The 17,655-nt window shown below is 38.7% G+C and overlaps 1 protein-coding gene across 2 annotated transcripts in view; it reads right to left on the reverse strand.

Annotated features, from left to right (window-relative positions):
* Positions 1–16: 16 nt before the first annotated feature.
* LOC139937017 (extended synaptotagmin-2-like) overlaps positions 17–17,655 on the reverse strand; it is a 43,469-nt gene continuing 25,830 nt past the window's right edge. For both annotated transcript variants that reach the window (XM_071931956.1, XM_071931955.1), the window contains 11 exons: positions 14,743–14,859; positions 14,315–14,389; positions 13,151–13,237; positions 12,305–12,454; positions 8,642–8,692; positions 8,284–8,537; positions 7,377–7,469; positions 6,768–6,902; positions 5,140–5,245; positions 4,697–4,746; positions 17–3,427 (listed from right to left, as the gene is read on the reverse strand). In XM_071931956.1, coding sequence (XP_071788057.1) covers positions 3,388–3,427; positions 4,697–4,746; positions 5,140–5,245; positions 6,768–6,902; positions 7,377–7,469; positions 8,284–8,537; positions 8,642–8,692; positions 12,305–12,454; positions 13,151–13,237; positions 14,315–14,389; positions 14,743–14,859 — 1,158 coding nt within the window. In that variant the 3' untranslated portion in view covers positions 17–3,387. The remainder of the gene's footprint in view (positions 3,428–4,696; positions 4,747–5,139; positions 5,246–6,767; positions 6,903–7,376; positions 7,470–8,283; positions 8,538–8,641; positions 8,693–12,304; positions 12,455–13,150; positions 13,238–14,314; positions 14,390–14,742; positions 14,860–17,655) is intronic.

The following is a 17,655-nucleotide window of genomic DNA, read 5'->3' on the forward strand; positions in this document are numbered from 1 at the left end:
CCAGACACTATTGGTAATTGTGAAAGACCAGTCTTGACACTTGGTGTATTTCAACATAACATGCACTAAATTACAAACCTGTAAAAACTAGAACTCTATTGGTCGTCAAAGTTGTGAGTTAATAATGGAAGGAAAAGTGAACTGTCTTTTAGATGCTTGATTTCGGGACCTCAAAATCCAATTCTAAAGTCTAAAAATCAAGTTCAAATATTTTAGTGAAAATTACTTCTTTCTCGAAACTACGTTACTTCAGAGGGAGCCACTGCTCACAATGTTTTATACAATTCAACAGCTCTCCATTGCTCGTTATACCAAGTAAGTTTTTATGCTAACAATTATTTTGAGTAATTACCAGTAGTGTCCACTGCCTTTAATAAAATCAAAGTAATGACCGATAGGTCACGCCATTCACCGATGTGTTGATCAAGGGTTAAACAGTGCAATTTACACTTACACATAATTTACACATTGTTTACAGTAAACAATTTCAAAACCCTGCTTCCCGAGAAGACTTGTACCAATTACAAAAATCCTTACAAAAAAAATCCTTCCCAAATCATTCAGTTTGGAATTAGAATTAAACGATACCTCCCATTTTATTCACTCAAATAAGGATTATAAACGCCGATTAAAGTAAACAATTTAGTTATTCACATAATTGCTACAATTGCTACTCCCGATTAGAATTGACCCGGTTTGCGGTCCCATGGGGCCTCACTCATTTATGGGTCAGTGTGACTCAGAAAAATGACCCATATTCTGAAACTTCCCGGTCAAAATTGACCCGGTTTGGGGTCCCAGGAGGACCGACTCATTTCTGGGTCAGTTTGACCCAGACAAGTCAACAAACTGACGCAGAATCCAAGCCAAATACCCTAACCTTTCGAAACTAGTTTCAGAGTCAGCCTGACACAGAAATGGGTCAAGCTGAGTCCAAATTTGGTCACACTGACACAGAAATTAGTGAAGCTGACTTCAGATGGGTCATATTGACCCAGAAACGGGTCAAGCTGACTCCAAATTGGTCATACTGACACACAGATGGGTCAAGCTGACCCAAACTGCGTCAGGCCCCGTGGTATCCGCGTCATTTATGACCCACCAAATAGTTTTTGAGAGTGTATTTGAATCTCAATTTGACAAATAAATATTCCCTGACCTTAATAATATACAACAGCCTGTCGTTTTCATTTCACACCAGAGTGTAGCACCACCATGTTAAGTTTCAAACCCACAATGATACAAGCACCAATTATCTTTAAAAGTATGTCGAAGTACGTTAAAAAGGCGAAATGAAGATTACAAAGGTGAACAAACCTGGTTACAAAAGTAAAGCAAGACAGTTCTCTAAGAACAACTCTACCTGGCAAGTAGATACACACATGGTGTTACCGCAAACCAAATATACATTCATACCTCACCATGCAATGCCTCAAATCCTATATAAAATGAAACAACATGTCAACTCAATTTAATTAAATGATCGTTGGGTAGGGGACTTAATTCAGTCTAATGGCGCCCTTGAGTTTTTATGATCCCGAGCACTGACTAGTCAGTGATCTTCTCTTTAAGAAAGTCAAAAACAGTTATTCTGATATTGACAACAGTTGCCTGTTTATGAGACACCAAATTGTACATCTTTACTGTTCCTTTACAGAATAGAAACTTGAATTACCCTGTCTAACTTACATAAATAAGTTTTTAATTGTCAGTAAACCTTTCAAAGAACAAATATAATAGAAAATATATACACCTTTTTAAAATAGTTACACACCACATCAAATTTCCACGATATATATGAAAAATATACATGCAAGTGCACAAGGCGTTAGTATCAAAACAAACACAGCACAACGTGAAAAAATAGCACAAACTTCCCTGTAATCCATTTATAATATTAAAATCTTCGAACCGTAATACTAAAATAAAAGGGATGTATCCTCATGATACTAAAGGGGTCTAGCTGTTTCTAAATAGTACCCTAAATAGTGTACCTTATATTGATGCATAGACAGTATTGGCAAGTTAGTCGAATTACTGCAGAAATGTTCATATATGTAGAAAAGCAGTAAAATACAAGTCCATAGCAATGTACCTTCAATTGATGCATAGACAATAGCAAGTCGGTGGAAGCACTGTGGAAATATCAATAATGTTGTACCTTCTATTGATGTTTTATGAATAAAGTCTAAGTATTAAGTCGAGCAGTAAATTATAAATCCCTGGCAATGTACCATCAATTGATGCGCAACGACAGTATTGGCAATCCAGTGAAGGGAAGCAGGTTTTATCTTAATATTACAGAGTTAAAAATTGATACATTTCCTCATGATTGATAGAATTGCTTTTTAATGTCTAGTTGCTGAATTCTCAGCCGGATACCTGTACACAAGCACTAACATGTCAAAGCACCAGACTAGTTTTCCCCAAGCCTCACTTTGGTTAGCCAGCACTGAATGAAAGATACACATTAACTTTTATATGACACTTGTTTGTACAACTTGATGTTTATCAATATCTTTTGAAGTCAAACAACTATTGAGTAGACCAAAATTTGCTTAATTTAACAATAATACCTCAACCAAAAATATATAAATATTAACACATGAAATTAAATTTCGTTTGGATCATGAATACAAATACGATTATTTCATACACAAATTTGCATTATTTTTCCCATAAATGTTAATTAATTAGTCACTTATCACATCAAATCGCAAACAGAAAAACCATCAAATTCTTATGAGCTACTAAAACCGGCAAACATATAGCTGCTTAAACAGCAAATGAAGAAGAACACAGTGGCAGTGTCCAACTTGGTGGCTACAGCTGTGACTCTGGCTAAGGGTGTTGCCAAGGGCAGCCTCAGTGATGACTCAGTGGACTTAATGATTCAGTTCTGTTCAAGGTGTAGGGCATGAGGGGAGCCTCTCATGTTTATAACTAAGGCAGGAACACACAATTCATAACATTGTTCATGCACACACCATATAGACATTAAAGCACCAAAACATACCATAATATGGGCACGCTGGAAAATTTAAAAATGTGTTCAAATAAAAAGGAAAACCCTTTTTAAGGTTCTCAGTATTTCCTGACAAAAAAAAGGGAAATTGAACATTGTTGGCAATTAAAGAATGGTAACAGCCAACCAATTTCACCGGAAATTTCCAGGACATTACCAAGTGAGAAAAGTCTTTCATGGGTAGGGTAACAAATCTCAAGGAGAAATTCCTTCAACCAAAAGAAAACGGCGGGTCCTTTTTAGAGGTGGGTTTAACTGATCCCCATCGTAGTGTCTCCATCTATAATGGTTCATTTGGAAGCCGAAATAAATTTTGCCTAAGATGTCCTTATATGGGCGATGGGGTCACAACCTCTTGGAGGTCACTTAGAGGAATCTGCGTCGCTTGGTTTCAGAATAAACCTGTACGGATAAATAGAGAGAAGTTGAGGCTTTTTATGTTTTACGTATACAATGGAGATTGCTCCTGATATTGTTTGTGGCAGACATTCCATGGTATTCACTGCACAGCAGTCACAATGTTGGCAGCCCTTTGCTATTAAACAGCGGCTACAGAATGCTCAGATAAATATAGTTGTTACATTTTTGTAATATGTGCAGTCCAAGGGAACAGAAAAAAAACATATAACGAGTCTCGTACCTCACGTTTAAACATGGTAAAAATCTTTTTTTCCAGAAACACTCCAAGCCAAAATTCTGAAAAACGTGAGGTCAAACAACCCACGCGACAAAGGAACCGTGATGTCATTGGCGGCTTTTTGATGTGGAAAAAAGCACCCTCAGTTTGACAAAGCTGGAGAACTGTGTTCAAACCCAATTGGGGGAAATCGCCACTGACGTCAAGGGGTCATTATAACAGATAAGCAGTTTTTTACTCCTGCCTGAAAAAGCCGCGTGGAGAGGTGCATTTTTGACTTGATTTATTTATTACCAAATGCAAATTTTAAGCGTACAAAAGTTATAGATCGGTATCTACGATGTCTGTTTGGCCAAAAAAGGGTAAGAGTTAACATGTTGAGATTATGCTGTAGCCGCTGTTTAAGGTACTTTGTATCGTGAGGAAACCAGTTTGCTTGCTACACCAGAAACGCAAAGTTTAACCCCCTCTCTTCAATTATGAAGTTTTCTACTTTCTTTTGCATGCACTGCCACAATCCTTATGTCCCATCCACAGGATAAAGGACATTTTCATAATAACACTCTGCTGATCAGCAACACCATAGTTTGAGTTCGTAGGTCTATAACACCCTCAACCATAAAATGCCACATCTCTCTTAAAGGCAGTGGACACTATTGGTAATTACTCAAAATAATTATCAGCATAAAACCTTACTTGGTAACGAGCAATGGAGAGCTGTTGATAGTATAAAACATTGTGAGAAACAGCTGCTCCCTCTGAAGAAAAAACAAATTTTCAACAAATTTGATTTCAAGACCTCAGATTTGGAATTTGAGGTCTCGAAATCAAGCATCTGAAAGCACACAACTTTGTGTGACAAGGGTGTTTTTTCTTTCATTATTATCTCGCAACTTCGACGACCGATTGAGCTCAAATTTTCACAGGTATGTTGAGATACACCAAGTGAGAAGACTTGTCTTTGACAATTACCAATAGTGTCCAGTGTCTTTAATGATAATCAACTAACAGAGAGCAGTTATATTGGCACTCACCATCCCGTTGTAGCTTTGCTGAGATCATAGTCCAAAAGCTTGATATCAGCCTGCGTAGTAAACACAAAGATATTAATTTAGGAGATTATTCAACATTGGACAAAAAGACAAAATACTTATCATTACAGTCAAACCAAATAAAAGTAAAACATTCCTAACCTTGTGACAGAATATAAAATTACAATAAACCCATGTAGCCATGTAGCGCATATAATTGTCGCACAGGCTGTATACTCCCCAGGGAGCTGAGATGGTTTAAGGAATGATTTAAGGCCCAGTGACCAGGGGTAATAATGTCGGAAGCGCTTTGAGACACCCCGTGATAAAGCGCTATATAAAAACCGTGTATTATTATTATTATTTATAAAAGAAACACATTGCAGAAGTCAACACATATAAGACGACAGTGCCAATTGGCTCGTTTTCCCCTCAATGATACCCACCTGACCAATCACAGGATCCGATAGAGAGATGAAGCGAGAGCTGTCTTTGACCATAAGCTTCAGAGTGCGAGTATTGACTTCATTGGCTGCTATCATATATTCAACACTGTGGAAGGTACATGTTATTCAATTAAATTCAGTTCAATTTTTGTTTATTAAAAAAAAAAAAACATCACCAAATAAAAAGTCAAAAACTAAATAATTTTGCTTTAATCTTGGAATTACATTAAAGGAACACGTTGCCTTGGATCGGTCGAGTTGTTCTTTGAAAAGCGTTTGTAACCCGTTTGTTATAAAATGCATATGGTTAGAAAGATGTTTTAAAAGTAGAATACAATGATCAACACAAATATGCCGCGAAATTGCATGGTTTTCCTTTTACTTTGCGATCTAACACGGTCGGCCATTTATGGGAGTCACAAATTTGACTCCCATAAATGGCCGACAGTGTTAGTCGACGAAGTAAAAGGAAAACCACGCAATTTCGAGTGATACTGTGTGGATAATTATATTCTACTTTTAAAATAATTCTAATCATATGCATTTTATAACAAACGCCTTTCAAAGACCAACTCGACCGATCCAAGGCAACGTGTTCCTTTAAAATCATATATATTACTTTGAATACAGTGTTTAACAAAATATCTAATAGAGTGAGGTTTGAACCAATGACCTCCGGTTTTACGTAGCAGCACTCCTCCGTTCTCTTTATTTTGTCAATACCTTTGTTCCTTGGTGCCAGTCAGAAGCCATGCAACCGTTAGCTGCAGTACAGCCAAGGATCACACCAAGTTTACGATACAACATGGGAAGTAGCAGCCGACATAATTGCTAGTTAGATAGCTCAGTTAGTGGAGCACCAGCACATTCAAACCATAGGCCCTGGTTCAAATTCCACTCTACTCAATGTTTATTTGCCAACTCAAAAAGTTTGCCAACGTCAACAAATGTTGTAAATTATCCAAACAATTTCCAACAATGCAAACCCTTTAGATATATGGCTGTTGATAATGTACTTTGAAAATGGGAAAAAAAGAAATGTTAAACCAACGATGAATTATTCATAAATACCTCAGACAGTTTCTCTATTCCTATTGGTGGAGAGCGCGTCACGTGGGTGTGTATAAACCTTTGTTTATGACCAGTAAAAAGTGTTGAAACATGGGCGTGACACGCGAGTTTGCACCTGTGCATATAAGACAGTTGCTTCATTCCTATTGGTTGAGAGCAACGGCCGAGACAGTTGTGCCACATCATGCGATGCGCGCGACGCGCACAACATTCCCTTATAAGGAGTTGTTTACCCGCGGGCCTTGACTGGGCCTTACCATTTCATAGCTGGAGGGGTGTTGTGTTGAAAGAAATCATTGAAAAATTATAAATTTTGCATTTATTTTACTTTTTGACCATAAGTGTTGATGTTTTTTGACAGAAAAGGTATTTATGATTGGGAATCAAAGTGTGTTGAGTCGGTTTTCAACTAGTGGTTTAAACCTTTGTCTCGGTAAAATTATCAAGAACCAGGCCTCGTTGGGTTTAAACCACTAGTTGAAAACCGATTCACCACACATTGATTCCCTTAATAAAAGGTCAACAGACAGAAGTCAACAAGTGGTTTCTCTACTCACGTTTCATCATAGACAGGTGCATGAGTGTCCTTAATCTCCTTGGTCTTGCGTTTACTGGACCTGGACTTGTCTGGAAGGAGGTACAACCTCACATAGGTATCTGGAGCCTCGTGTGACTCTTGTCGTCGTATACCTCTGTAGAAAGACAAAGTACATGTATAAAAAGTCAAGGTAAACGTCCTTCTGACCTATCAAGATCTGAAAACAGTCCACATTGCAGAATAGAGGGAAACATGCACTAGGCAAGGAGGTCTAAAGAGATGCAGCATGTGGTGTAAAGCTGTTGGAATGGCTCCTTGTTCTACATCTCAGACAATCAACAGTGAGAATAAGCAGAAAGTCTGGTTTTATGCTCAAACATTCTGATAGGAGGAACATGGAGGTTCCTCCATGGTACAAAGCACATTTTTTACCATGAAAATGTATTAATATTTAAGTAATAGCATGTAAGCCGCAGTTTCTCTTGGGCCAAAATCAACGCATAAGCTGCTGCTTATAAGCCAGAGATTATGGTAACTGCGCCAGGACTAATTCAAGTGAAGTATGAACGGGGCTTGAAGCAGCCAATAGTACTAGTGAAGTACATGTATGAAGTATGAGGTTACTTACTCTCCCTTGTGGATGACGACAATAAGTCGACTCTTTGGCACACTGTATCTCAGGGTTACTTGAAGCTTTCCCAGTGGAGCCTCTTCACTCTCTCTTTCAGAAAAATAAATAAAATAAAAGTTGTAAAACTTATTGGAAATTCTCCTCTTTAATCTCAACTGTGAGTTTTACAAAAACGCCGATAAGGGAGTGTTCCGAGTTACTCAGTGTAATGTATGTTTTTCGCATATGAATAACAAAATACAAGAAAAAAGTAGTATGCCCAAAGCTGCATAGCGCAGTGCAGTGTTTTCTTTGAGTCTGAAAGTGGAATTGGTGTTCAGTATAAACAGGGGAAAGTTTTCAAACACAGCAACCCTTGCCTTAAAGCCATTGGACACTTTCGGTAAACATTGTCCAAAGGCCCACACTTCGTGTATCACAACTTATGTATAGAATAACAAACCCGTGAAAATTTAGGCTCAATCGGTCAGCAGAGTCGGGAGAAAATAAAGGGAAAACCCACCCTTGTTTCTGCACGTTTCGCCGTGTCATGACATGTGTTTAAAATAAATCCGTCATTCTCGATATCGAGAATTGATAATTATTGTAATGTTTTCTCAAAAAGTAAAGCACTTCATGGAATAATATTTCAAGGGAAGTCTTTCACCACTACCTTCTGTAAACCCTGTAAGTTATTTGTAAATCTGTGAACTTTTATGTTTTTTTTCTGTTCCGAAAGTGTATAATGGCTTTAAGTAGGATTTAATACTTTGCATGGTGGGAGTATAATCAAGTGAGGTTTGCGCTAGCACCATGTGTAAATCTCTTTTTGAGTAGTGGTGGTTCTGAAATAGAACACGCTGTGAACCACAACTCAACAATTTGATCATCTTCTTCCTTATGCCTTCAACTTTTCTCGACTTACTTTGAGTGTTGAACCAGTCGCCTGCGCAGCTCGCTCTCGCTGACTGGCTGGGCGTCTCCGATGCTCTCCGACAACGAAGCACTGTCTGACTGGTTGGGCACCGTCGACAATCGCTCCTTACGGGGGCTGCGCTTGGGCGACTGGGTGTCGTCGACTGATGTCTCTCTGAAGACAGACGACTGTCTCTGAGGTTTGACGTCCAATGTGTCAGAGAGACCAGATTCCTCCTCAACATCCATGCTTATTTCAGACATCTGTGCAAAAAGAGTTAAAGGCGGATTTTAAAAGGGGAACATTGCCTTCAAATCTCTCAAAATCTTGCCGTTTAGAATGTCAAAGTGAAATTTTTTTAACTTACCAACATAGCTCTAGGATTTTTTACTTTTAGGGCCTTCTTACGTTCCAATCCCTGTGTGTGAGAAAGTTTAAATATATTATAAGATTCCTCTGATCAGTAAATACATTGATTTAAATTAAAAAATGAAATTTAATAGATTAAATCTTACTCTCTCTCTCTTATTCTTCATGCAATGTGCTAAAATAAAATCCTCTCAAAAAAATAAACATAAATAATAAATAAAAGGCAAAACAGGTGGCCAAATCTTTCTTTTATATTCACTCGGTTAGATGATGTTCGAGAACTCGCGCGATGATGATAAACAGCTAGGAAAGTAAAAGTGTCCAAAATAAGTGTTGTCAACAATTAAAGACACTAGACACTTTTGGTAATTGTCAAAGACCAGTATTCTCACTGGGTGTATCCCTCATATGAGTAAAATAACAAATCTGTTAAATTTGGGCTCAATTGGTCGTCATAGTTGCAAGAAAAAATAAATAAATGAAAAACAGTCTTTCTCAACTTCAAATATTTAGGCGAGAAATTTCCTCTTTCATAAAAACTATGTTGCTTCAGAGGGAGCCGTTTCAAAAAAACTGTTTATACTATCAACAGCTCTTTGTTGCTTATTACCAAGTAATGTGTTATGATATAGAAGAGTTTGCGGTAACACCATGTCATAATCTCTAAATGATTTGGGGTGGTTCCGAAAAAAACCGTTGGTTTAACTTGACGTTTCGATCAGCATGCTGCTTAAGTACTGGGCGGCGGATTAGCTTGGTGATGCACGAAGGCGGGAAGTTGAACTCCATGATGCATGGTGAAACATGCTGTGGAGCCTTGGGTAGTGTGTGGGGGTTGTGTGCTCACTGAACCGTGTCAGTAGAAACAAGCACAGGGGATAGTGAGGGTGTGGGGCCAAGGTGACTGAGGGTATAGATGACCCAAAGCAGTCTGAAGGTTGGGGGGGCCTAGGGGGTGACTGTGGATATAGAAGATCCATTGGTCAGGAGGAGGGGGAGCCAGATGTCGCTGATGTGGAAGCCGATGTCTTGGGGTACGGTGTCATGCTTGTGGATCTCGATGGCCTCTCTTTTCGGAACCACCCCAACTCATTTAGAGATTATTACAAGGTGTTACCGCAAACTCTTCTATATCTCATCTCCACCATGCCAAGTTTCAAATCCTGCTAATGTGTTATGCTAATAATATTTTGAATATGATTTTGGGGGTTGAACAAAGAATTGACTAGAGTGGGATTCGAAACAACGACCTCCGGATTAACGTGCCGGCGCTCTACCAACTGAGCTATCTAGCCCTATATTGGCGGTGTCCCTATTTTGTCAATATTTTTGTTCGGGGGGTGCCAGTCAGAAGCCATACAACCGTTAACTGCCGTGTAGCCAGGGATCACACCCAAATTACGATACAACCTGGGATACACCCCCTTAAGGTGATCCCCTAGCTGCCGCTTCCCAGGTTGAATCAGAATTTGGGTGTGATCCCTGGCTACACGACAGTTAACGGTTGTATGGCTTCTGACTGGCACCCCCCGAACAAAGATATTGACAAAATAGGGACGCCGCCAATATAGGGCTAGATAGCTCAGTTGGTAGAGCGCCGGCACGTTAATCCGGAGGTCGTTGGTTCGAATCCCACTCTAGTCAATTTTTTGTTCAACCCCAAAAATCATTTACAAATTTACTCAGTCAGTTTCCCTTGTGGTTTATATTGATATCTGAAACAAAAAAGTCGCATCCCCTTAAGGTGATCCCCTAGCTGCCGCTTCCCAGGTTGTATCGTAATTTGGGTGTGATCCCTGGCTATACAGCAGTTAACGGTTGTATGGCTTCTGACTGGCACCCCCCGAACAAAGATATTGACAAAATAGGGACACCGCCAATATAGGGCTAGATAGCTCAGTTGGTAGAGCGCCGGCACGTTAATCCGGAGGTCGTTGGTTCGAATCCCACTCTAGTCAATTCTTTGTTCAACCCCAAAAATCATTTACAAATTTACTCAGTCAGTTTCCCTTGTGGTTTATATTGATATCTAATATTTTGAATAGTTAACAAACGTGTCCAGTTCCTTTAATAAACACTGCTAGGGGGTCAATGTAGGAGGGATATGAACGTTATTGTTCTAAATAAATGTTGTGGTATCCAGAGATAAAACAACAAACAGCTTTAAATAGTTGAAAGGGTCAATAATAATAATAACAATTAAATTAAAAACTTGTAAAGCGCTATCTATCTAAGACTAATCATTAAATACAAAATTATGCAAGGTGCCATTTACATGTATCTATGACCAAACATATTCTGAGGTGTTAGAAAAAATAGAGAAATTAAGGAAAGCTTACAATGTACATGTACACTACACGATACTTAGATGGGCCTAATCAAAGTATAATAATATTATGCATTTTCAATGTGCCAATACAATCTTAAAGGGTGGCTGCAGTGGTTTTTTTTTTTTATTTAAACGATTAAACATGACTTTTTAAACCTGAAATATTTTGTTATATTTTTTATTAAATGCGCAAGTATTTTGAAAATGGTTTTCAAGAGATTAAGGGAACCCACCCCACCCCTAAAAGGGGCATAAACGTGACGTCATGTCGGGAACCCGAGCCGTCGGGCCCCCTGGCTGTGTGCATATAGAGACCTGTGCACTGTGTGGCCTGGTACCTAGGCGCGTGTAGTTAGGGACCAGACTCTTTTTGCCGACGATATGTTTGAATTCCCGACATGACGTCGATGGTAGGCGGGCGGTAACCATCCACAAAAGGGGGGGCATGACTTATTTGCTAATTACGCAAGTGAGATATGTCAAGGAAAAAACAAAACACATTTTATTGAGGTTCAATACTTATACCAGAAATAAATGACAGCAAAATTAACTGTTTTATTTTAATTCACTGCAGCATCCCTTTAAGAGATGTTCAAGGCACAGAGAAGCAGAGACAATGTAATCAAAACAATACATGTACATATATCCAGTGAAAAGACAGCAACAAAAAAACAAGGGGATGTACATGTAATTAAGAGCACATTAAAGAGGAAATGTGCAGACTTTAACAACAACAAACCAAGCAAATAAACACAATATTTGTAAAGTCAGTCATAAGCAATAACATTACAAAATAAAAACACACAAACACTGTTGGCCCAATGAGTCACAAGATAAATGGCTTGGACAAAAAGCCATCAAGTGCACAAAGTGCACTCAGTACTTTCCTGAGTTGTTTGAACAAAATCACAGGCATATTACATGTACTCAGGTGGGATTCGAACCCACCACCTTTGCAATTCGAGAGCAGATGTCTCACAAACTAGACGACCGAGATTGGTAGGTACATGTACATACAGTAGCTAGAGGCAATTCTAATCCTACATACATCATGTACATGTATATTTTAGCAGCGGGTGACCCAACAATTTAATAGATGTTAAGTTTGCACCTGGGGGATAAAAGAATGTTAATCTGGGTTATCCTTACACAGATTTGCTGTTCCTCTGGGTAGGTTTGTTAGAAAATTGTGTGCACAAGAGCATGAATGAAGCATATATGTTTAGCCCCTCTGGGACCCGATACCCCCCTTGTATATGTGGAAAAGTCCAGTCTTGGATATCAATGATTTTGACCCCCCTCCCCCCCCCCCAAAGATGACCTGTTACTCACCCTCATGCACATTCTCAAGGTGATGAAGCTCTGGGGTCCAGACCCATCCAGTTTGAAGGGTTGCTCTAACACCATGCTAGGAGCTGACAGAATCTGTTTGATTGGTAGAGAGAGCATTCCAATGCACTTGTCTTTCTTCTTGTCAATTACCTGAAATCAAGCAATTTGATTTGAAATGGTTTATTAAAAACAAAGACCATGGCCCAATTTCATAGAGCTGCTTAAGCACAAAATTTCGCTTAAGCAAAAAAATCCTTGCTTCGTAAAATCAGATTACCAGCCAAGACTCCACTCAATTGTTATGCTAAGTAAACAATAGCTAAATACCAGTCACAAGCAATGTATATGGCATGAAATTTTTGCCAGTAACAGGTGAAAAATAAGCGAGCTATTTTCGTGCTTAAGCAAATTTTTTGCTTAAGCAGCTCTATGAAATTGGCCCCAGGGCAGAGCTATAATTGGTCATAACAAATTTTGAGACGAAATTAAAATTGGCAATAAAGCTATGAATACAACAATTTTGTGCTCATACTTATGTCTAATTTGTATCCTTTTGCACACAATGGTAGTTTAAAACATCACTTTACTTGTAATTCGTTTTTCAGAAAAAAATGATGTATTGGCTAATTTCAAACGGAAGTAACTCAGCAACGTGATACACCCCAAATCTAAGACATATACCAAATTACTGCTGTTGGTGTGTTCTTTCCAGCCATGCATATAACTCAATCCTTGAAATTGTCAACATCTGACCCATTTTCACGTAGCGGGTCACATATTTGGGTCAACCTAGAGTCGCTCTTAATCTATTTGGTTCGGCGCCTGTCTAAAAAGGGTGTTACGTACCTCCACTTTGAGATTTTGATAGCTCGGAGATTGGACCAAGAAGTTGAACACCTCTTCCCACACCGGCGAAACCGTCGCATTTTGAACCTGCAGGGAAAGCACATATTAATAATAGAAAACATAATGAATATTATTTATCAAGCGCCTTTTAAAAAAGTTACAAAGCGCTTTACTTTTTTTTGTTAATAAACACATAAAATAATTATAACTTTGCTTAGCATAAAAGCAAAAGAGTTTTTAACAAGATTTCGAAAGATTGAATAGATGAGGCCTGTCGGATGTGGAGAGGTAGATTGTTTCATAAGTGTACATGTACGTGCGCTGACTGTGAATGCTCAGTGGCCATACTGCATGTACATGTAGGTGCGGGGTGCAGGGGACAAGCACAAATGGGAAGAGTAGAAAAAGCACTCAAATAACACACAATTACACAAGCTTGTATACCCCTGCAACTGTCGACCTCCTATTATCCCTCCTTTAATAATACTCTAACTTTTTTGCAACAACTCCCATCGGTTTTGGACACATTTTCTAACTGTGGGCCTTTTCCGACCCATGGACTCTGTTGTCCTGTTTTGTTAGACGTGTATGTATGTACATGTAGGTCCCCAGTTTGAATGTGTATATGGCCGTGTCCGAAACGACGACTTCAGCTACAGCTACGTCTAGATCAGCGCGTCTATCAGTGTGGAAGAATAGGCAGACGCGCGCGATCTAGCCGTAGCTGTAGCCGAAGTCGCCGTTTCGGACACGGCCTATCTACTCACGCACTCACCCAAACAACTAACTTAGCTTGATGGCATCACATAACAATGATTATAATAACACCATTTATAAAACGCCTTTTCCTAAAATTGCAAAGCGCTGTGAGAATGACAAGAAAAAGAAAAAAAATGGGAATGAAATCAGAAACCAAGAAAGAAAATACGACCAGAGGCCAAGCATAGAGCCGAAGAAAGTCCGGTAAAAGCTGGTCTCTCTATGAAGAGAACACGCAGGCCAAACCGGGCCAGAATTACTGATTAAAAAAAAAATGTTTTCAGTGACCTTTTGAACATGGTAACTGAGCTAGAACATTTGATGGACGATGCCACAAACTTTAGGTTTGGAAGAATGATTCAAGCCACCACAAAACATTTTGCTTTTTTTCTGTTTCAAACCAACCTGACTTGTCTTACTGTCTCTCTCGACTGACACATTGACATAGGGATGTGGCAATGCGGACGATCGTGTTGAGACCTGTAGAAAAACAACACAAAATAAAATTGCTTTACAGAAAAACCCATAAGGGAATGGATGGCAAATTAAATCTACACTGTTCACTGCACATGTTGTGTGATGGTTTTCCTTGATGCATATCAAAATGCTTCTATAGCCACCGGGCTAGCTCATTGCTGGTGGTAAGACATCTGCTCTAGCAATGCAAAAATTGTGAGTTTGAATCCCACAGACTGAAGAGCCTGTGTTTTACAAACTCAGGATTGGTGTAAGGGTAAAAAAACAAGCTTTATTCTTTATCCATGATGCAAAAATAACATCTATTAAATGGTTTATATTGATCGTTAGGGCTGATTAAAAGCAATGGAGCTTACCGGAAGCTCTTTAGCGGAGTCCAGCTTGACGATCAAGAGGGCAGAAGAGAAAGTGGAATCATCCTCTTCATCGCTACCTTCAGCTTCCTCTTCTTCATTGTCGTTCAAGTCCATGCGCTACAGCAACAACGAGAGAAGAAACAGGAGTTACTTTCAAAGATAGAAAAAGCTGTATTATTAAAGGCAGTGGACACTATTGGTAATTACTCAAAATATTTATTAGCATAAAACCTTACTTGGTGACAAGTAATGGGCAGAGGTTGATGGTATAAAACATTGAGAAACAGCTCCCTCTGAAGTGACGTAGTTTTCAAGAAAGAAGTAATTTTTCATGAATTTGATTTCGAGACCTCAGATTTAGAATTTGAGGTCTCAAAATCAACCATCTAAACGCATACAACTTCGTGTAACAAGGGTGTTTTTCTTTCATTATTATCTCGCAACTTCGACGACCGATTGAGCTCAAATTTTCACAGGTTTGTTATTTTATGCAACTGTTGAGATACACCAAGTGAGAAGAGTAGTTTTTGACAATTACCAATAGTGTCCAGTGTCTTTAAGAATTAGTTTTTGCTAAAACAAAAAACAGGTGCTAGCGGTGTAAGCACTTTATGAAATCCACCATTTACATAAACTGACAAATCTGTAGAAGTTTGAGATCGAACTGCCATCTGGGTAATGAGAAACTACAAAAGTAAAAAATATAATTCTGAGGTCTCGAAATCAAATTTTTGGAAAAATACTTCTTTCTCGAAAAACTATGTTTATTCAGAAGGTGCCGTTTCTCACAATGTTTTATACTATCAACCTCTCTCCATTGCTCGTTACCAAGTAGTCCACTGCCTTTAAGACAAGGAGACTAAGGTAAGTGAAGATAAACAACTTGTCCTGCATTTTATCAACTGCTTCAGAGTACATTTGGAAAACAGGAGATGTGACTGCAAGACTTCTTACCCTCCAACCAGGTAGTATATGTAGTTAATAAGCAGGACAGCTCTTTTCAGAACTGAGAAGTATCAAATTCCAAAAATCTACTCTCTTTTTGGTAGTAAAGCTGTCCCACGAATGCCGAAAAAATCTACTTGGGAGTAGTCAGGCAGTAGAATACGTAGCAAGCGAGTCCTCAAGATAACATGTATTCTACCCAGCAATAGGTATACACGTGGTGGTGCTACATACATTGTATGGCACATCAAATAAAGATAGATTGTACCTCACCATGCAATGTCTTAAATCCCATCTACAAGACATACTACTATAAGTTCTGAAAAGAACCTGTCCTGCTGTAACATGTATCTCTCGATAGGGAAACAGTGGGACCTCTTCTTTCAAATCTTTATTATACTCTGAGGTCCGGAGGATGCACTATAACTATCCCTAAGAGTAACTGTAAAAATAGTAGACTTGCGGATACAACCAAGTAAAACTTGCGGGTAAAAATCTCTTTTTGAGGGAGTGTTGGCTCTGAAAAGAGCCGGTGTGGTCTCGACGTTTCGTACAGTATACTCTGCTCGTCTTCAGAAAGCAAAATTTCCAGTGTGGCAGGAGATTTATTCCCCGGAGATTCGGTCCCCCATAAACCTCCTTCAGCTCATGTTAAAGGAACACGTTGCCTTGGATCGGTCGAGTTGGTCTTTGAAAATCGTTCTGTAACCGTTTGTTGTAAAACGTATATGGTTAGAAAGATATTGTAAAAGTAGAATACAATGATCTACACAAATATGCTTCGAAATTGCGTGGTTTTCTTTTTACCCTGTCGACTAACACGATCGGCCATTTATGGGAGTCAAAATTTTGACTCCCACAAATGGCCGACCATGATAGTTCGCGACGTAAAAGGAAAACCGTGCAGTTTCGAGTGATACATGTGTGGATCATTATATTCTACTTTTAAAACATCTTTCTAACCATATGCATTTCATAACAAACGGTTTCAAACGCTTTTAATAGACCAACTCGTCCGATCCAAGGCAACGTGTTCCTTTAATGTCTCATGATGGGGATAAAATCTCTGGGGTACAGATTTCCCTACGACACCAGCCCTTTGCAAGACACATAGTACAATCATATGAGTCCATCCTTACTCTATGGTACAATTGAAGAACACATTAGAAAAACCTCAAAACATTACACAAAACAATTCTCACGAGTGAAACTGAAATGTCAATGGGTTAATAAAAATGTTGTCATTACATAAAAGGTATAAAAATGGTAGAGCACAGTAAAGAAAACGAGAGGATTGTGAAAGTCACAAGAATCAAACAAGAAACTGAACATTAACGAAAGTGGCAAACTTTGAGTAACGGACCCCATAGACCTTTGAATTATATGTTTGAGAAAAACCATTCAAATTTTGTTGTTTTTCTGCATATATAATAAAAGAGGAGGTGTGAGCAGATTTTTTTTTCCAGATTAAACCAAACAGCTTTAAAGGCACTGGTAATTACTCAAAATAATTAATAGCAGAAAAACTTACTCGGTATCTCGCCACTTCCATGACCATGAGTTTAAATTCTCACAGGTTTGTTGTTTTGTGAAATGGTTGAGACACACCCCCAAGTGAGAAGACTGGTCTTTGACAATTATCAAAGGTTTCCATGTGTCTTTAATAGCTTATATCACAAAGATCCCCAAAAATTATACCATGAATGTTATTTTGAGCAGTCAATGACTTTGGATGACCTTTTCCCCCCGAATCCTTTGCAGTTTTATAATAAAAGAAATTATTGTATACTTGTATGAAAGAACAAATTTAACGCTGTCTTGGCATGCAATGTGGTAAAAATTGTACAGAGATGTATTGGTTTATTAAACAGTAAAACCAAAGCCCCTTCCACACTACTCGGGAAATCAATAGAAATAAAAACAGAGCAGTTTGTTGGTCAAAACGATAAGGTCTTGCACCAAGACTAA

This window comes from Asterias amurensis, chromosome 5 (assembly GCF_032118995.1).
Source record: "Asterias amurensis chromosome 5, ASM3211899v1".
Lineage (NCBI taxonomy): Eukaryota > Metazoa > Echinodermata > Asteroidea > Forcipulatida > Asteriidae > Asterias > Asterias amurensis.